We start from the raw sequence: 15,951 nt of genomic DNA, 5'->3' as shown, positions 1-15,951 counted from the left end.
CACACATCCTGCAAGAGATACATTCATACTCCTTAACAGATGTAGTTCTGAACAAACGTAGAATCAAGTAACTGTGTGCTAAATTGAGAAAATACACAGAGATCACATAAACAATAATCAAGCAACCCACTGAAAACACAAAAATAGTTTCAGTTATTAATACTGTGAAGTTCAGCCAAATGATCTATTAAAATAAACCCTTTGAAATGTGCTCTGTTTTTATTTTTCTGTGCACAAATCATAGAGAAGTGTGGGAGAAGAAGCATAGAGGAAATAATTAGGAGAATGATTGTGAAGTCCCTACCAGATTCCATGAATGTTGTAGAATCAAATGACATCCTATGTGGCCCAACATGCTGGAAGTTTTCTTCTTTGATCTCTGACTGCACCTCATAGCTATTGAAAGGATCATCTTCTTCCTCTGGATCCACCTTCCTCAGCCTAAATAAGAAGTTGGGTGGGGATGAGGGGGTGGGGTGGAAGAGAACAGGACAAAAAAAAAAAAAGAATATTTGTGAAATTCCAAAAAGGAATTTTAGTAACAAATGGCAGTTAAACATGCCGAGTTATGTATAGCATAACAGAGGAAATACAGCAATAAAAGTTTACATCATTTTCATTCCTTAAACATGCAAAAAGAAGTCATGGTTAGCTTCTGCTTTTTTCTAGAAAACATCTAGAAAAATTATATCTGAAAGCAATTGATTTCTATGAACACTAAAAAGTTGTTCCTGAAATGGTTTTCGTCATTATCAGCTTTACAATATTTTTTTCTTTTTATTAACATATTGATTCTGGAAGACAAGCTATTTGGATCTATACTTCCATTTGCCTAAAAGAATGCTAGCCTAGGACCCAACTCAAGGATAATTAGACCAAGATGCATGTCTCCAAGGCAAATCTTGCACCTTATATGTTCACACATCTTTGAGACTGAGCCAATGCAAGAGATAACTGACAATGTTGTTACAAGATGAAGCCCAAGAACCTCACCTTCTAAGTTTTGAAGAGCAAAGACTAGCCGTCCAGAATCCTGAAGCTTGACAACCTTGTAAAAAGGTCAAATCAGCAACAACCAGGCTTCTCAAATGAAAGGAAGCTCACTAGGAAGAAGCATTGGGCCAGCAGAACAACATTTTCTGGTTCCTTGATTTAGAGTTCCAGAACACTTCTCCTCCTTCCCATGACCTTGTCATAAACTAAATGTTTTTCCAGAATCATGCACAAGCAATGGACATTTCCATTGCTGCAGGAAGGTCCTGCTTCATACAGGTCTCACCAATGAGTCAGCAAACGAGCAGGTGTTTCATGGTCTGCACTTTATAGCACTCGCATATATTTGTGTTATTAGAGTAGCCCCATTTGATCATGCTTGTTTTTGATCTTCCAGTTTGAGTACACAGGCAGTTCAGGCATTGCCATGTTGACCAGTCTGTCGACCAGTCTGTGTCAGCCCCTCTAGGAAATTCCTCAAGAGGGTTCCAGGTCCATTTCAGGGCACCTGATTGCTATTAATCTTTCCTTCCATAACCTCAGTTGCAGCCATCATGTCTAAGGGTACAACACTGGTCACAAAACTCTTTCGTGCTTTAAGCCATTTAGCTACTTCTGTGTGACCACAGAGTGGATGCCTTGGATCTTCCATCTGCTGTGATCTTTCTTTCTGGCTCACTACCTTTTTTCTGATATCAGATGCTGCGATGCCAGACAGTAAGTAAAAGCTATCATTTGGTGCTGGATTTAGACATCCTGTTAATTCATGACATCTGTCGTTTAGAACTGGGTCTAGTTTCTTGTCATGAACTGATTGTTCCCATATTGGACACACATGCTCTGCAATGGAGTAACACAAGGCAATAGCAGTGGTTCAGAATGTAGCTGGGTTTGCTCCCCAATCTAAGGAGACTACCTTTCAATGTATGTTGTTGGGGGTAGTGTTCCAGAAAGTCAGCACAAGAACCAAAACTTTCAATTCCATTGTTATCTTAAATAGTATATTCTTCTCTGTTTTGGTCTTCTGGCAATACTATCTGGTTGCCCCTGAAGATGTCCATTGTATTAGCCTTTTTATGTTTAGATAGAGAAAGCATAGCTGCATGCAAAAAAGCATCCCTGAGCATCCATAAAATCCAGTTAGGGAAAGCTCCACAAGTAAAATCTAGCTTCTCTAAACATTACTTGATTAAACTATTCATTAGCACATGTTTTATATTTAGAAGTCCTGAGAAATTTGGAGTTTGCAATTTATAATTTCTGGTAAAGAAGAGTTGTTAAACTTTTATTTATTAGGATAGTTCTGGTAAAGTCTGTATGTAACAAGGGTGGGACAAAAGTGAGATGAACAGAAATACAGAAAAATCAGTTTTATACACAGTTCTGAAGTTGTGCTCCAGGTATGAGACATCAGTTAGATTTTACTAGTAAGATACTCTAATATGAAAAATAATTCATCCCTGCGAATTCTACGACAGTTCAAATACGGCTGTCTGTATGGTTTGATTTCCTAAATAAAAAAATTGATAAAAAAAAAATAAAAATCAATCAAATCTATATTTTGAATGGTTGATAATTTAACTAGTTTAATGTCAAGTTAATTCCTCCACTAACTTGTTGATTTATTGCTTTTACTTTAATTTTATTTTGACTTGGTAGTTCTATTGGCCTTTTTTAGTTTAGGATTAAAAAAAAAATTAATACTTTTAATAACATCTACAAAAGAATACTAAGCCCTGTTTCTTTCAATAAGCAACACAGCTCCAGATCCATGAAGAGGCTGGTAGATGCCAGCTGGTCAACCTAAAGTCCAATCAGCTCTTCCTATTAACCTCTAGCTCTCATGTAATGCAATGCCAGTGATGATTTACTGTACCTTGAAGGAAGGAACTTCACCAATAGTTCTTGAAAGTCAACTTTCTCCTCCTTTTTGCACTTGGTGTTTCGTACTCTAGCAGATCGCCTTTTTGCTGTTTCGCCACTATCTTCTGTGATTCTCTTCCGCTTCACCCCTTTTTTAGATTTATCACTTGCAGATGTGTCACCTAAAAAACAACATCAAAAAGCTTCAAAAGCGGAATTGCCAAATGGTTCAAAATGAGTAATACCAAATATTATTGGAGCAATACTTGGCAGATGTTTTAAAATTTTTTTATTCTCTGGTAACATCCAAAGACACAATTCTGTTCCTACTGAATGCAAGTAGCACTGTCTGCATTAATTTCAATGGGAATTAGAATACTGGAACAGTTTCCATATAATAATAGAAAATATCATGTATTGTTTTCTTATATTAATTCACAGTTGTAACTTAATTCAAGAGAGAAAAAGAGGCCAATTGGAAACTTCTCTTCAGGACAAAACATGATGCAGAATATTGGCCTGAACAAAGTGATCTACTTGAAAAATTTCTCTCTTCATTCTTACATAATTTCTGTAGTCCTGAAGGAAAGCAGAGAAGCCTGCCCTCTATCAATACCTGCAAGAACCTGTGACAATCAACCAAATACTGGTAACACTATGAGCTATAACTACTATGATAAATAAATATACCATACAGTTAACTACACAGCATATCCCCTAGAACCCTGCATGTGAATATCATCCAACAAACATTAACATCAGCCAACCTGACCCTCTAAAGTTCCTATACTCATATGCTGAATCACAAAATTGGGGAAACAGGCAACTAACCTCAACTTATCTTTTTTAAAAGTAACAATATCTTGCCTCTCTCTTAGACTCTTCCATCTGAGGACTAGAAGGTACTTAACAAATCTTAACAAATTAAGCCTGGCAATATCCCTGAGATGCAGACATGATAAGCCTCATTTTACAGATGGAGAAAATGTGTTATGAGTCACTAGGAGACAGGAATAAAAGGGATCTGATAGTACTGTGATGGTTACTACAATCATGATGGATAGATGGTGCTCAAATCAGCTGACTATAGTGTCTCAATTATTAACCAGGGGTATGTGGATGTTTTGGATAGCTTTCCATTTTCTAGAGTAGCTATTTCTAGTGAAATTATAGCCTTATATCACTGAATTTTCCCCTTGTTTTGCCTTGTATTATAAATACATTGGAAATATTTTGAATCAGCAGGAAGCCTTTTAGAAAACAGACATTTCCAAAACAACAGTTCAGTGTCCTTAATGCAGGGATGGGTGAAATGCAGCCCACAGGCCAGATGCGGCCCACCAGGCCATTCTATCTGGCCCACAGGGCCCCTAAAAATTTTTGAAAGTTAATATTTATCTGCCCCTGGCTGCCTGTCATGTGGCCTTCAATGGCTTGCCAAAACTCAGTAGGCGGCCCTCTGCCTGAAATAATTGCCCACCCTTGTCTTAATGTCTAAAGACAACAATCATATTTGAAAACTTGAACTAAAGTACCTTGCTCACCTACAGGAGCTACTGGTTCCAATAAATTCTGACTGTGACTGGGAAAATGGGGTGTCACTGGAGTGTAAGTTAATACTGGATCTGTCATTGTAACCACTGGATTAGTGCTGACAGGATTGGCCTGGATAACACTGACAGGAGTAGAAGTAGGAGAAATAACCAAGTGCTGGATTGGGTCTTGATACTCTGAGAGGTCAATTCTCTTCCCCAGGCTGGGTCGAGGAGGTTCACAGGTTGTCAAGTGGTGATACATGGCAAGTAAACTTTCTCCTAGACACTTCCATCTGCATGTAAAAACACAAAAGTATCACAACCTCATTAGTACTTAATTTAGCCATTAATGTATCAGCTCTTGTAACCTTCTAGATTACAGTTATAAACCTTTTCACTGCAGCCTGTAGTAATTATGTTAAAAGTATTCTGCTCAAGGGGATTAGAATTACTAAATCTCCCAAAGGGAATATATTAGCCTGAGAGGAACAGATCCTTCCCAGAGTCAAAATTCGTTCTGCATCTGGGGAAGCTGAAGGATACTGTTTTCAGTATCCTGTCACATGGACCACTGGGAGTATCAGTTCTGGAATAAATCATCGGGGAGCTCACTTCCCTGCTGAAAAAACTTACCTCTGAACCAAATAGCTGGATCAACATTGTCATAACAAGCAGAATCATTGTGGGAACAGGGGAATGGGACTTTGATATGCCTCAGAGATGGCATTAATGAAATTCAAAGGCATCAAATGTTAGGGAAATCACTGTACTTTGAAATACATAAAAATTAACCTAGCTTGAACCACTTTTAGCTCCTCTATTATACTCATTCATGAAAGACAAGATTTTGTTACTCTTATTCACAATCAGCATGTTCTGCCAGGGGACTACTTAAAGAGCAAACTCTTATTTGATGCAAATAAGGGTGGAAGAATTAGCTAAGTAAGATCACCAAAGTCCTTGATAAAAGAGTTTAAAACACAAGTAAGAATCGAACAATTTTTTTTAGACTATGCGACTGTTGACTAAACTCTGTTGTAGATTAGTAAGTCTTACAAGTTTTCATTATCCAATTGGTAAAAATACTAAAATTAAAAATGAAGAGTTAATTCACATGCAAATCAACTAAAGCAGGAAAATTCCAAAACTGACTGCCAATATACACTTGCTCCAATTTAACAGTCCAGCAGGTTAAAGCTAATGAATGTCAGTTTAAATCTAGAAAAAAATAGTGCCAGGTAGGGGTGTGAGAAGCGGGCAGTATTTGATTCAGATTCGGCCCGATTCAGAAGACAGTGATTCGATTTACCGATTCAGATCGCTGTCCTGACTCAATTCGGTCAAATCTGAATCTGAAGATTCGATTCTGATTCGGAGAGATTTGACCATAGACACAGTTTTGTAAGTTTTTTTCTATGTACCTTGAGGTACCAGGTGGCTCGTGAACGCTGAGATGATGGGATGGATGGAGCATACCATGAGAGCGCGCAGCTTAGCAATCAGCCGCAGGGGGACCTTCCATCCACCCCACCATCTCAGCATTCATTAGCTGTGCCTGGTACCTTGATTCATAGATTCATAGATGTTAGGGTTGGAAGGGACCTCAATAGATCATCGAGTCCGACCCCCTGCATAAGCAAGAAAGAGTGCTGGGTCTAGATGACCCCAGCTAGATACTCATCTAACCTCCTCTTGAAGACCCCCAGGGTAGGGGAGAGCACCACCTCCCTTGGGAGCCCGTTCCAGACCTTGGCCACTCGAACTGTGAAGAAGTTCTTCCTAACGTCCAGTCTAAATCTGCTCTCTGCTAGCTTGTGGCCATTGTTTCTTGTAACCCCCAGGGGCGCCTTGGTGAATAAATACTCACCAATTCCCTTCTGTGCCCCCGTGATGAACTTATAGGCAGCCACAAGGTCGCCTCTCAACCTTCTCTTGCGGAGGCTGAAAAGGTCCAGTTTCTCTAGTCTCTCCTCGTAGGGCTTGGTCTGCAGGCCCTTAACCATACGAGTGGCCCTTCTCTGGACCCTCTCTAGGTTATCCACATCCTTCTTGAAGTGTGGCGCCCAGAATTGCACGCAGTACTCCAACTGTGGTCTGACCAGCGCCCAATAGAGGGGAAGTATCACCTCCCTGGACCTATTTGTCATGCATCTGCTGATGCACAATGAAGTGCCATTGGCTTTTTTGATGGCTTTGTCACACTGCCGACTCATGTTCATCTTGGAGTCCACTAGGACTCCAAGATCCCTTTCCACCTCTGTGCCACCCAGCAGGTCATTTCCTAGGCTGTAGGTGTGCTGGACATTTTTCCTCCCTAGGTGCAGCACTTTGCATTTCTCCTTGTTGAATTGCATTCTGTTGTTTTCTGCCCACTTGTCCAACCTGTCCAGGTCTGCTTGCAGCTGTTCCCTGCCCTCCGGTGTGTCCACATCTCCCCATAGCTTTGTGTCATCTGCAGACTTGGACAGAGTACATTCCACTGCCTTGTCCAAGTCACTGATGAAGACATTAAAGAGTATCGGTCCAAGGACCGAGCCCTGCGGGACCCCACTGCCCACACCCTTCCAGGTCGAGACCGACCCATCCACCACGACTCTCTGGGTGCGGCCCTCTAGCCAATTCGCCACCCACCGGACTGTGTAGTCATCCACGTCACAGCCTCTTAACTTGTTCACCAGTATGGGGTGGGATACCGTATCGAAGGCCTTCCTGAAGTCTAAGTATATGACATCCACCCCTCCTCCTGTGTCCAGGCGTTTCGTAACCTGGTCATAAAAAGAGACTAGATTGGTCAGGCACGATCTGCCTGCCATGAACCCGTGCTGGTTTCCCCTCAGCATAATTTGTCCTGCTGGGCTCTCACAAATGTGAGCCTTGATAATTTTTTCAAAGACTTTGCCAAGGATGGAGGTGAGACTGACTGGCCTATAGTTGCCCGGGTCCTCCTTCCTCCCCTTTTTGAAAATGGGGACCACGTTGGCCCTTTTCCAGTCCTCCGGGGTACACAGAAGAGCCATATAAAGCTGTGTTTATGGCCAAATTGTTGAATCTCTCTGAATTGAAGCAGAGGCTTCCGATTCAACTCGGAGAAATGAATGGGTCTCCTGATTCAATTTGGATTTGGAGATTCGACCGCCGAATCAGGCTGAATTGAATCAGTGACTGAAGCTTCACACAGTTCTAGTGCCAGGGTATTCATAGACTACTGGAACTTTTAAAAATAAATTATATACAAAATATTACTGAAGAAAAATAAATGCAGAAAAGATGCCAATGCATTATGGCTATCAGTGTGTAAACAGGTATCCAATAATACAAACAGACATACAGTAAGGACCTACGTGAAAAATGGAATTGGCTGAACAAGTTTAAGATCTGGTTCTCGCTCTCGCACCATTAGAGCCTGCCTCTTCTTACGTAGCTCAAGTGCTTCATCTATGATTGTTCTTGTTTCAGCTGCACTCACATTCACCTCATGGATTGACATGTCACTGAGAAGCATGTGAGAAAGGGAGATGTTAGTTACGTTTTTTATTTTTTAAAATATCTCAGTGATTTACCTGAGATTATTCTCTAATATAAAGTGGTCCCCAAACTAGATATCTAAAAGTACATGTAAAATTATTCACCACTAGAAACCACTGTTTACTCTAAAAAACGAGAAGGTAAGAGGCAGCCTATCCTCTTTCAAAAAGTGAAAATTTAGAAGGAAAAGAAATGGTATTGCAACAATGCTATGGTAACATCTTATTCCAAGTTTATTCCAAGCTTCTGTTTTGAGTGACTCAGTTTTCAGCCTCCGATGCTTTTGCTGAAAAGCCCAAGTCCAAAAATGAATTTTTTGATAATTTTGAAAAATACCTAGGACCCACATAATTAACCAGAAGTCTGGGTCTAAAACACTCATGCGTCATAAGTCCAAGTCAAGTGCCTTAGAGCAACATTATCTTTTCTCCAGCAGCTTCTGCACTGCAACCCTTTCTAAATGTCTGTGTTCCTCCTCTGATATCACAAGGAGACCTACCAGCTTTAGGAGCCTTCTTGTTACTCCCAAGCATGTGCTCCTGTCTCTTTAACTAAGTAGACTTCTGTATATTCAGAAAAAGTTAACTTTCAAATCTAGCTTCACATGCACTGTATATTCCACAATGTGCTATGCCCTATACAGTGACATTTTGACTACCCCAACATTCCACAGAAAACTAAGAAAACTCCTGGGGCCATTTGGAGGGTTCACAGCACTTGCTGTTACATATTTTGCAGGATACATAGAGCACAAAATCCAGAAAGATCCAAAATTTAATTTAAATGCCTGATCACAGAAATAGAGGAACACAAGGATTCTCATCCCAATTAGATTTGTCCCTATAGCAAGCAAATATCAAGATACTGTACTTGTATTTCCCACTTATGGAGTAATATTAAGTATTACACAGACACAATGGGAGTAAGTTAGACGATTTCACTTGGGCAGGGGTCTACTGCATATGGTTAAAGATTTGGGGTGGGATTTGGGGAATTATTTTATCATTGTTTATCTTCTTTTGTAAGATTTTACTGCAAGCTACCCTGAGCCATTTTGGGGAGGGAGGCACATAAATCAAAACCCTAATTTTGATTTTCTTGACTTTAATGATGTGTTAACTAAGAAGTAAGAAGACCTGTCTCAGCCATGTGTGCGCTTATGATTTTGGCAAGTACTTGAATTCTATAGGACTACTTCTTGTCTGTTAGAATTGTAATTTCTTCAACTCTGATGGGGGGCATGGTAGAATGCCTTTCATAACATGATCCCAAATTTTGTTATAACTTCTAGACATTACTGCAATATAAATAAAAATTGTTAATATAAAAATTGTAACTGAAATTAGAAGTAATTTTCACAGTTAATACAAATAAACTGAAAGCTGAAATAATTTTACAGAACTTCCATGCTTCAGGGTTGTTGGTTGTAGCCAAGTTGGTCTAAGGACATAGGCAGGCAAGGTTCTTTGGGTAGATGTGGTATCTTTTATTAGACCAACTAAATAGCTGGAAAAAAGTTCTTTGCAAGCTTTCAAGTACAAACACCCTTCTTTAGGGACTGAGAGAGACTGCTGTTGTTCTGAGTTCCCCAAGGAAGAAAAGAAGCTGAAAGTGTGACAAGAAGTCTGTGAAAATGTAAATAGGTGGAAGTTTGGAAGACAACGGGTAGAGATAGGAGGTGAGGGCAGGGGAAATGTGTGAAGGAATGTAAACGGTTAAGCTTCAGGCAGGAACCTGGTGAATCAGACGTCAGGCAGACTGTAATATGTCATAAATCCAATGTCTGTATTATATTAAGTACATGATTTTTTATATCCAGTAGATTTATGAAGTTCATAGGCTTGTCTACAAAAGGTGTTTTGTCACTCCCACTCGGAGAACAAGTGATTGTCTTGTGAGAAGTAGGCACCCACAAATAATTGGATATTTTTGTTTTTTGATGGATCTTCAGTGTGCATTCATTCTGATATCAAACCACGTGTACCAGAATGAACACACACCAAAAATTCAAAGACAAAAATATCCGATTACTTTGGGTGCCCACTTCTCACAAGACAATCACTCGTTCTCCGATCTCTCAGTTCTAATCCTCAAAGGGAACTTACAAAACACCTTTCATAAACAAGCTTACGAACTTCACTTCACAAATCTACTGGATACAAAAAATCATGGATTTACTATTATACAGATATTGGATTTATGACACATTACAATCTGCCTGACATCCGATTCATCAGTTACCTGCCTGAAGCTTAATCATTTGCATTCCCCTTCATGCATTCCCTCCCACCCCACTTCCCCTTCTCCCCTCCTATCTCTACCCATTGTCTTCCAAATTTCCACCTATTTATATGCTCACAAATTTCTTGTCACACTTTTAGCTTTTTTTCCTACCTTGGAGAACTCAGAATAACAGCAGAGTCTCTCAATGCCTAAAGAAGGGTGCTTGTGCCTGAAAGCTTGCAAAGAACTTTTTTCCAACTATTTAGTTGGCCTAATAAAAGATACCGCATCTACCCAAAGAACCTTGCCTTACAGAACTTCTGCATCTCAGATACTGCAGAAGCTTACAAAACCTAATGACCATATCCAGTTCTTCCTAAAGTCATAAGTAACTTTTCTATGAACTTCAAGCGGAGTTGTGTCTAATCTAAGGTTATAAATCCCTGGAAAAGTCTGAATTAAAAATGTTTCTGATATAAAAAAGGAAGCCTTTTAAAAGAATATGCAGAGCATGGGGCTCCTAGCAGTAACAAAAGGTCTGGATATGCAAATAATTTGGGAACAATAAACAAAGTTTGAAATTTTTCTCTTGTTAATAACTTGATACATGGAATATACAGTATAGGAGATCCATAAAGTTTTAATCAAAAAAATCCAAACACAATGACTAGTTTAAAGTGTTGCATCTCATTGGCTCTACTACATCACAGCTTGCCTAAACTTCTAATGTAATAAACCACAGGATGATTACAGATGACATTCACCACTTGAGAAACATCCTAAGGGAGTCCTTCCTGAGGCAAGGTTGCTCCTCAAAGATCTTCTCCTTAAGAACTAGTCCTTTGCTGTATCGACAGTCTTTCTCCAAAGCTTTGCAGATAAAATACAAACATGCTAACAGAGAGAAAAGAAATAAAAAATAAGTAGCCAATTTTACACTTTGGTGAACTCTAAAGTCATAACTTCTGGGCTTTGTTTACATGACTATCAAGACAGTTAAAATGTCTAACTGGACATGAAACATTTCTTTCTACAGATGAGTGGCTTGCAATTGTTCCTGCGAACGATTAAGCACATAACAGGTATAGTTAAAATAACTTGCTATGACAATCTGAGCACACTCCCTATATCCCCATATACTTTAAGCTTTAAAAACAAAACAACAACTTTTCTAAGTGATAATCTTACATCACTCATTTTAATTTTCAAACACCAGGCTCCTACAAAGGAATTTTTAAAACATTTTTACACCATTTATCAATTACTCCAATTACAAATTCTATTACTGCACTAAGGGTCAGACCCTGTAGTCCTTACTCACATGAGCAACCCCATTAATTCCATTAGGAGTGTTTCATGTCAAAGACCTGCAAGATCAGGGCTTATACCTTACTTTATATTTTATCTAGGTGTCACTCACTAACCTTCACTTATATCTTTTCTTTCATCAGATAAAGCCTGAATTTAAGAGCCCAGAGACATTTATATACTACAGGAGTTATAAGTAACCATGCCAGGCTATGAACCATACTATTCACAAGGCTTGGAGCCATCTAGCTTGAAATTACAACAAAAGACAACAAACATGTATGAGAGTAAAAGAGGATGTTCACAGTGAAGCTTCACACAAGAGGCTCTGACGTATTATAGATTACAAGTCCAGATGATACTTCCACTCTAAATTTTACCACCATTTTTTTAAATGTGGGCAGAAAAGAAAAAGGTATTCTCCCACAGAATTAAATGCCCTTCCAGACAAAAATAAATATCCTTCCACCAGGAAATATGTATAAACTGAAACACAAATTTCACTGGCAAAACTTGGCTGAAATGTTTATTGTCCCATGATTTTATCCAGGTTCACAATCTCTGTTTAAGCAAAATTTAACGATATCATTAACAAAGCAGAATTTCATTCACAACTTAAGATTAATGTATTATTTATATTATTTCTTGCTGTGTGTTGCAAGGGGAAAGAAAGAAATCCCACCCTTGTGCCTTAAAACCATAGAAGGGAATTAATGTTGCAGCTACCCAGTTTCAAGACCACACAGAACTTTTCTTCAGAAGCAAGATGTTTTTGGGTTTATGTGACCTGCTGGAGGGAAAAGCAGCCAAGGAGAACTGCTATCTACGATGCTATCCCTAAGGAATATTCCAGCAGAAATTAACGGACTTCACCAGCAAGAACTTCCGCACAACCCTGTTCCTTGCTATGTCTTCCTATTAAGAAGCGTGTCTACATATGCATATTAAAGCAATGCAATAAACTCTGGTGCTTATCACACTGGAGTTTATTGCTCCCAGGTGCCACTTTTACACATGCCTGGGGCCACGGTACATTGAGCAGGGTTGGAGCAGCTCTGACTGGCAGGAAACCCTGCCAGCCCAGGGTTGCTCCAACCCAGCTCAATGTGCGGCAGAGGGTTTTGCTGGGGCACAATGGTGTTCCAGTGTGGGGCTAGCTGGCAGACAGTCTTCACACTGAAGCATTCCTGCAACCCAGCCAGCTGGGTCAGCATCTACACATGCACTGCTGCAGAGTAAAAAACTCTGCATCAGGATAGTACTTATATTTACAAATGCTAGCCTGATGCAGAGGGTATTAATTTACTCCACCCTAATACCCCTGTATGTGTAGATGCCAAGATGTTTACTGAGAAGCTAATTAGTCTACTCCACAGTAACTGTCTCATGTAGATGTGCCCAAGCAGTAGGAATCGGAGGAAGATACAGATCTTAAGAAAGCTTTGCTATCCGCAAAAAGAGAAAGGAAGTAATGTGGATTTTTTCACAGGTCTTGAGACATTCACATTGGATGCTGCACCATGTCACTTGTTCCCTTTGCCAACAAGATACCTCAGAATCATCCAAAATTACAGTTCTGAGCCTCCTGCATACATTTTTCCAAGAGACTGTTTTATCTAGACCATAACGGAATATTTGGTTGTGCTACAGTTCCATTTAGAAAAATAAAACCTTTCAATTTGATCCATTTCACTGAACTACTCAGCAAAGTTTCATTTCACTTAACTATAAAACAAGTTCCACTCTACTAGCCCCATTTAAATGAAGTAATTATTCTCTAGACCATAGTTATGTTAAACACTGGATTCCAGGGAAATCTCACCTCTTACAATGGAGGTAAGGTGAAGAGGGGGGAAAAAAGAGCTGCCACTCTTGTGAGATGAAGGGATCAGAAGAATCCCAGCTCCCAATTTTGTTGTAGCTTCTCTCATTTGGGAGTTAAATTATTAAATTCCCAAGGATCCACCACAGCTTCCAGTGTCCCTACAATCACATGGGTCTTGCAAAACCTTCTGAAGTTAAGGTTAAGCAGCCTTTTCCTGTTCTGAAAAATGTAGTGATTTTTTTGTGAATGAATAAAAACATACTTAAGAGGGCTGCACTACAGTAAAGACATGAGTCAAAACCTCACAGTATCAACAAAAGCCTATTGACTTCAGAGAGATGTTACAGCACATCATGGAAACTGCAGACCATACTCTTTGAGATCTAAATTTTTCCTTAAAAATTCAGAAATAATAAACCCAAATGCTTTAGCTGCACATGTCATTTATCATCCTGTCCCTTGTGTATGCAACTCAAATATTTTTCAACAAGAAAGCACAGCTTTCGCCAAAAATTCTTCATTTAAGCTCAACACTCTTGACTGGATACAGGAGTCTGACAGTGTTCATTCCCCTTCTTCTCCCTTGTGCACTTCATTTATTATAAGCTTTTAACTAGTTTTCTTTCCATTACTTTTAAAGTATAATCTTTTTAAGGACAAAATAAGATGAACCATTTTACAGTACTGAACCCAGTGATGTTTCTCAATAAAAGCTAGTACTACACAGATGATAGTTTTGTTTTATTGCAATTAAAAACAGCTGCAAATTGATATACTTTATCATGAAATAAACTTACATATAACACCACTGTATAATTTCAATACATTTGATGTTTATGATACTTCCCTTTTATTTTGTCTTTTTTGTTTTGTTCTAATTTTACTGACACTTATGTGCATGTTTTCAGGATAAAAGTATTAAAAAAATTAGCTTTACTTACTTGTGTAGTCACTGAGTGTGTACAGGACAGTGATGAGATTATCTAAACAAGGCCAGTGATCAGGATTACACCGAAGTCCTTCTTCAAAAGCATGACGTGCCAGTGGCAGACGGACTAGTTTTATTGCCACACGACCTATTTTATACCACAGATTGACATCTGTGGAGTCCAGCATTACAGCCTAGAAAATACAGCAAATATCACACTGTATAGGCATAGTAATATTTAGCATTACTGCATGTATACACAGTATGTACATATTCATGCATATTTCCCTGCATTATTTTTGTTGATGCTAGATTTATAACAGTGGAGAACCCTAGAAATTTATTGATCTCTAGGGCTGAAGTGGTGAGCAAATCATATCATATATAATACATAAAGATACAGAAAATATGCATATCAGAACTACAACCATAAAAAAGAAGAAAATGCACAAAATATGCATAACAATTATAAAAGCTGAGCAATGGGTAGTAAATAGACATTTATTCTACTCCAACTTTACTGTACCTCCAAGTAAAACTCCATGGCTGTTTCTAGGTCATCTCGTTGGGCTGCCAGCTGGGCTAGGTTTTTATATGTGGAATATTTTAACATTAAGCCTGGGTGTTTTAATCCTTCCTTCTCATCACCAGAGAGAACAGCCTGAAAATGATAAACAGAAACAATATACCGAAGACACGTGGAACTGCTGCAAACCACCTGACATGTGACAACCAATGATATTTTTGAGTAAATCAAGATGCACTAGAGTGATAAAGTGTGATAAATGTGCGACTCCTTTTTACTTTGACTCCAGATAGTTCACTGACCTCTCGCAGAAGACGAATTTCCAGCAGCTCATGATAAGCCTTAGCAGACTCTTCAAATCGGTCATGTTTCTGAAGATCCAAGGCTTTGTGATACAAAGCAAAAGCTTCTGCTTCCTATGAGACAGAACAGCACAAATCCCATTTTGTCATATTTTTGTTGTTAAAAATTAACATCGCTTATGCTTATTGTAGGTTTTTTTTTTTACACTTTTACATAGGAGAAGATTTATTTAATGAATTAGCTTTAATGATTTTATTTCTCCACTAACCTCCTAGTTAAAGTAATTGTCTTCAGAAAAAAAGAAAGAACTCTAGAACAATTGAAGAGAAGCTATGCAATACAAAGATAATCTTTTACGCAACATGTGAAAGTCAACAGGAATTTGACAAGGGAGTTCTGAATGTAACCTAAACCTGTCTATGTTCCCAACCAATATGACTGAACAATACTGAGCCACTTAGATTCTTTTTCCACTATCTGTCTAATATTTCTCTCTCAGAGGTAGACAAGAAGCTCAGTTTCTAAACTCTTGTACTTTCCTAAGAAACACCATAAATGCTAGCCATATTGGCTCACTGCACCCCTTTTCAGCAGAGTTTTAACTTAAGGGCAGCGATTCAGAAATTACAATACTAATTCTGCCTTTTTTTCTGGAACAACACGAGGTAGAAACAGATCACAACAGCCTGGGGTTACAAGATATCAAGAGAATTGCTGGCAATTTCCACATTTTTAAAGTTGTGGTTTTACTTACTTGAGCCTCCTTTGTCTGAGTTTTGTGACTTTTAAAAGTTCCTTCATGGTCATCCTCAACTGTGGAACTAGCATTCAATGCTGCAATTCGGATCTACAAATGAGAATCAAAACAATAATAAACAACACATCTGTCCCAGTCCTTCCTCTCACTCCTGCCTCCAAGATT

At 38.9% G+C, this 15,951-nt stretch overlaps 1 protein-coding gene across 9 annotated transcripts in view; it reads right to left on the bottom strand.

Moving 5' to 3' along the window:
* Nucleotides 1–15,951, bottom strand: part of CABIN1 (calcineurin binding protein 1) — a 219,028-nt gene that overhangs the window by 188,933 nt on the left and 14,144 nt on the right. For 6 of the 9 annotated variants that reach the window (XM_019493692.2, XM_059713507.1, XM_059713506.1 and 3 more), the window contains exons 3-11: nucleotides 15,784–15,876; nucleotides 15,029–15,142; nucleotides 14,727–14,861; nucleotides 14,214–14,394; nucleotides 10,904–11,033; nucleotides 7,733–7,882; nucleotides 4,392–4,684; nucleotides 2,870–3,038; nucleotides 305–441 (exon numbers count right to left, since the gene is read on the bottom strand). In XM_019493692.2, coding sequence (XP_019349237.2) covers nucleotides 305–441; nucleotides 2,870–3,038; nucleotides 4,392–4,684; nucleotides 7,733–7,882; nucleotides 10,904–11,033; nucleotides 14,214–14,394; nucleotides 14,727–14,861; nucleotides 15,029–15,142; nucleotides 15,784–15,876 — 1,402 coding nt within the window. The remainder of the gene's footprint in view (nucleotides 1–304; nucleotides 442–2,869; nucleotides 3,039–4,391; nucleotides 4,685–7,732; nucleotides 7,883–10,903; nucleotides 11,034–14,213; nucleotides 14,395–14,726; nucleotides 14,862–15,028; nucleotides 15,143–15,783; nucleotides 15,877–15,951) is intronic. The other 3 variants (XM_059713508.1, XM_019493691.2, XM_019493694.2) reach the window with 1 other exon arrangement.

The sequence above is a fragment of the Alligator mississippiensis genome, chromosome 10 (assembly GCF_030867095.1).
Source record: "Alligator mississippiensis isolate rAllMis1 chromosome 10, rAllMis1, whole genome shotgun sequence".
NCBI classification, from domain to species: Eukaryota; Metazoa; Chordata; order Crocodylia; family Alligatoridae; genus Alligator; species Alligator mississippiensis.
This window is presented reverse-complemented; position numbering and strand designations above follow the sequence as displayed.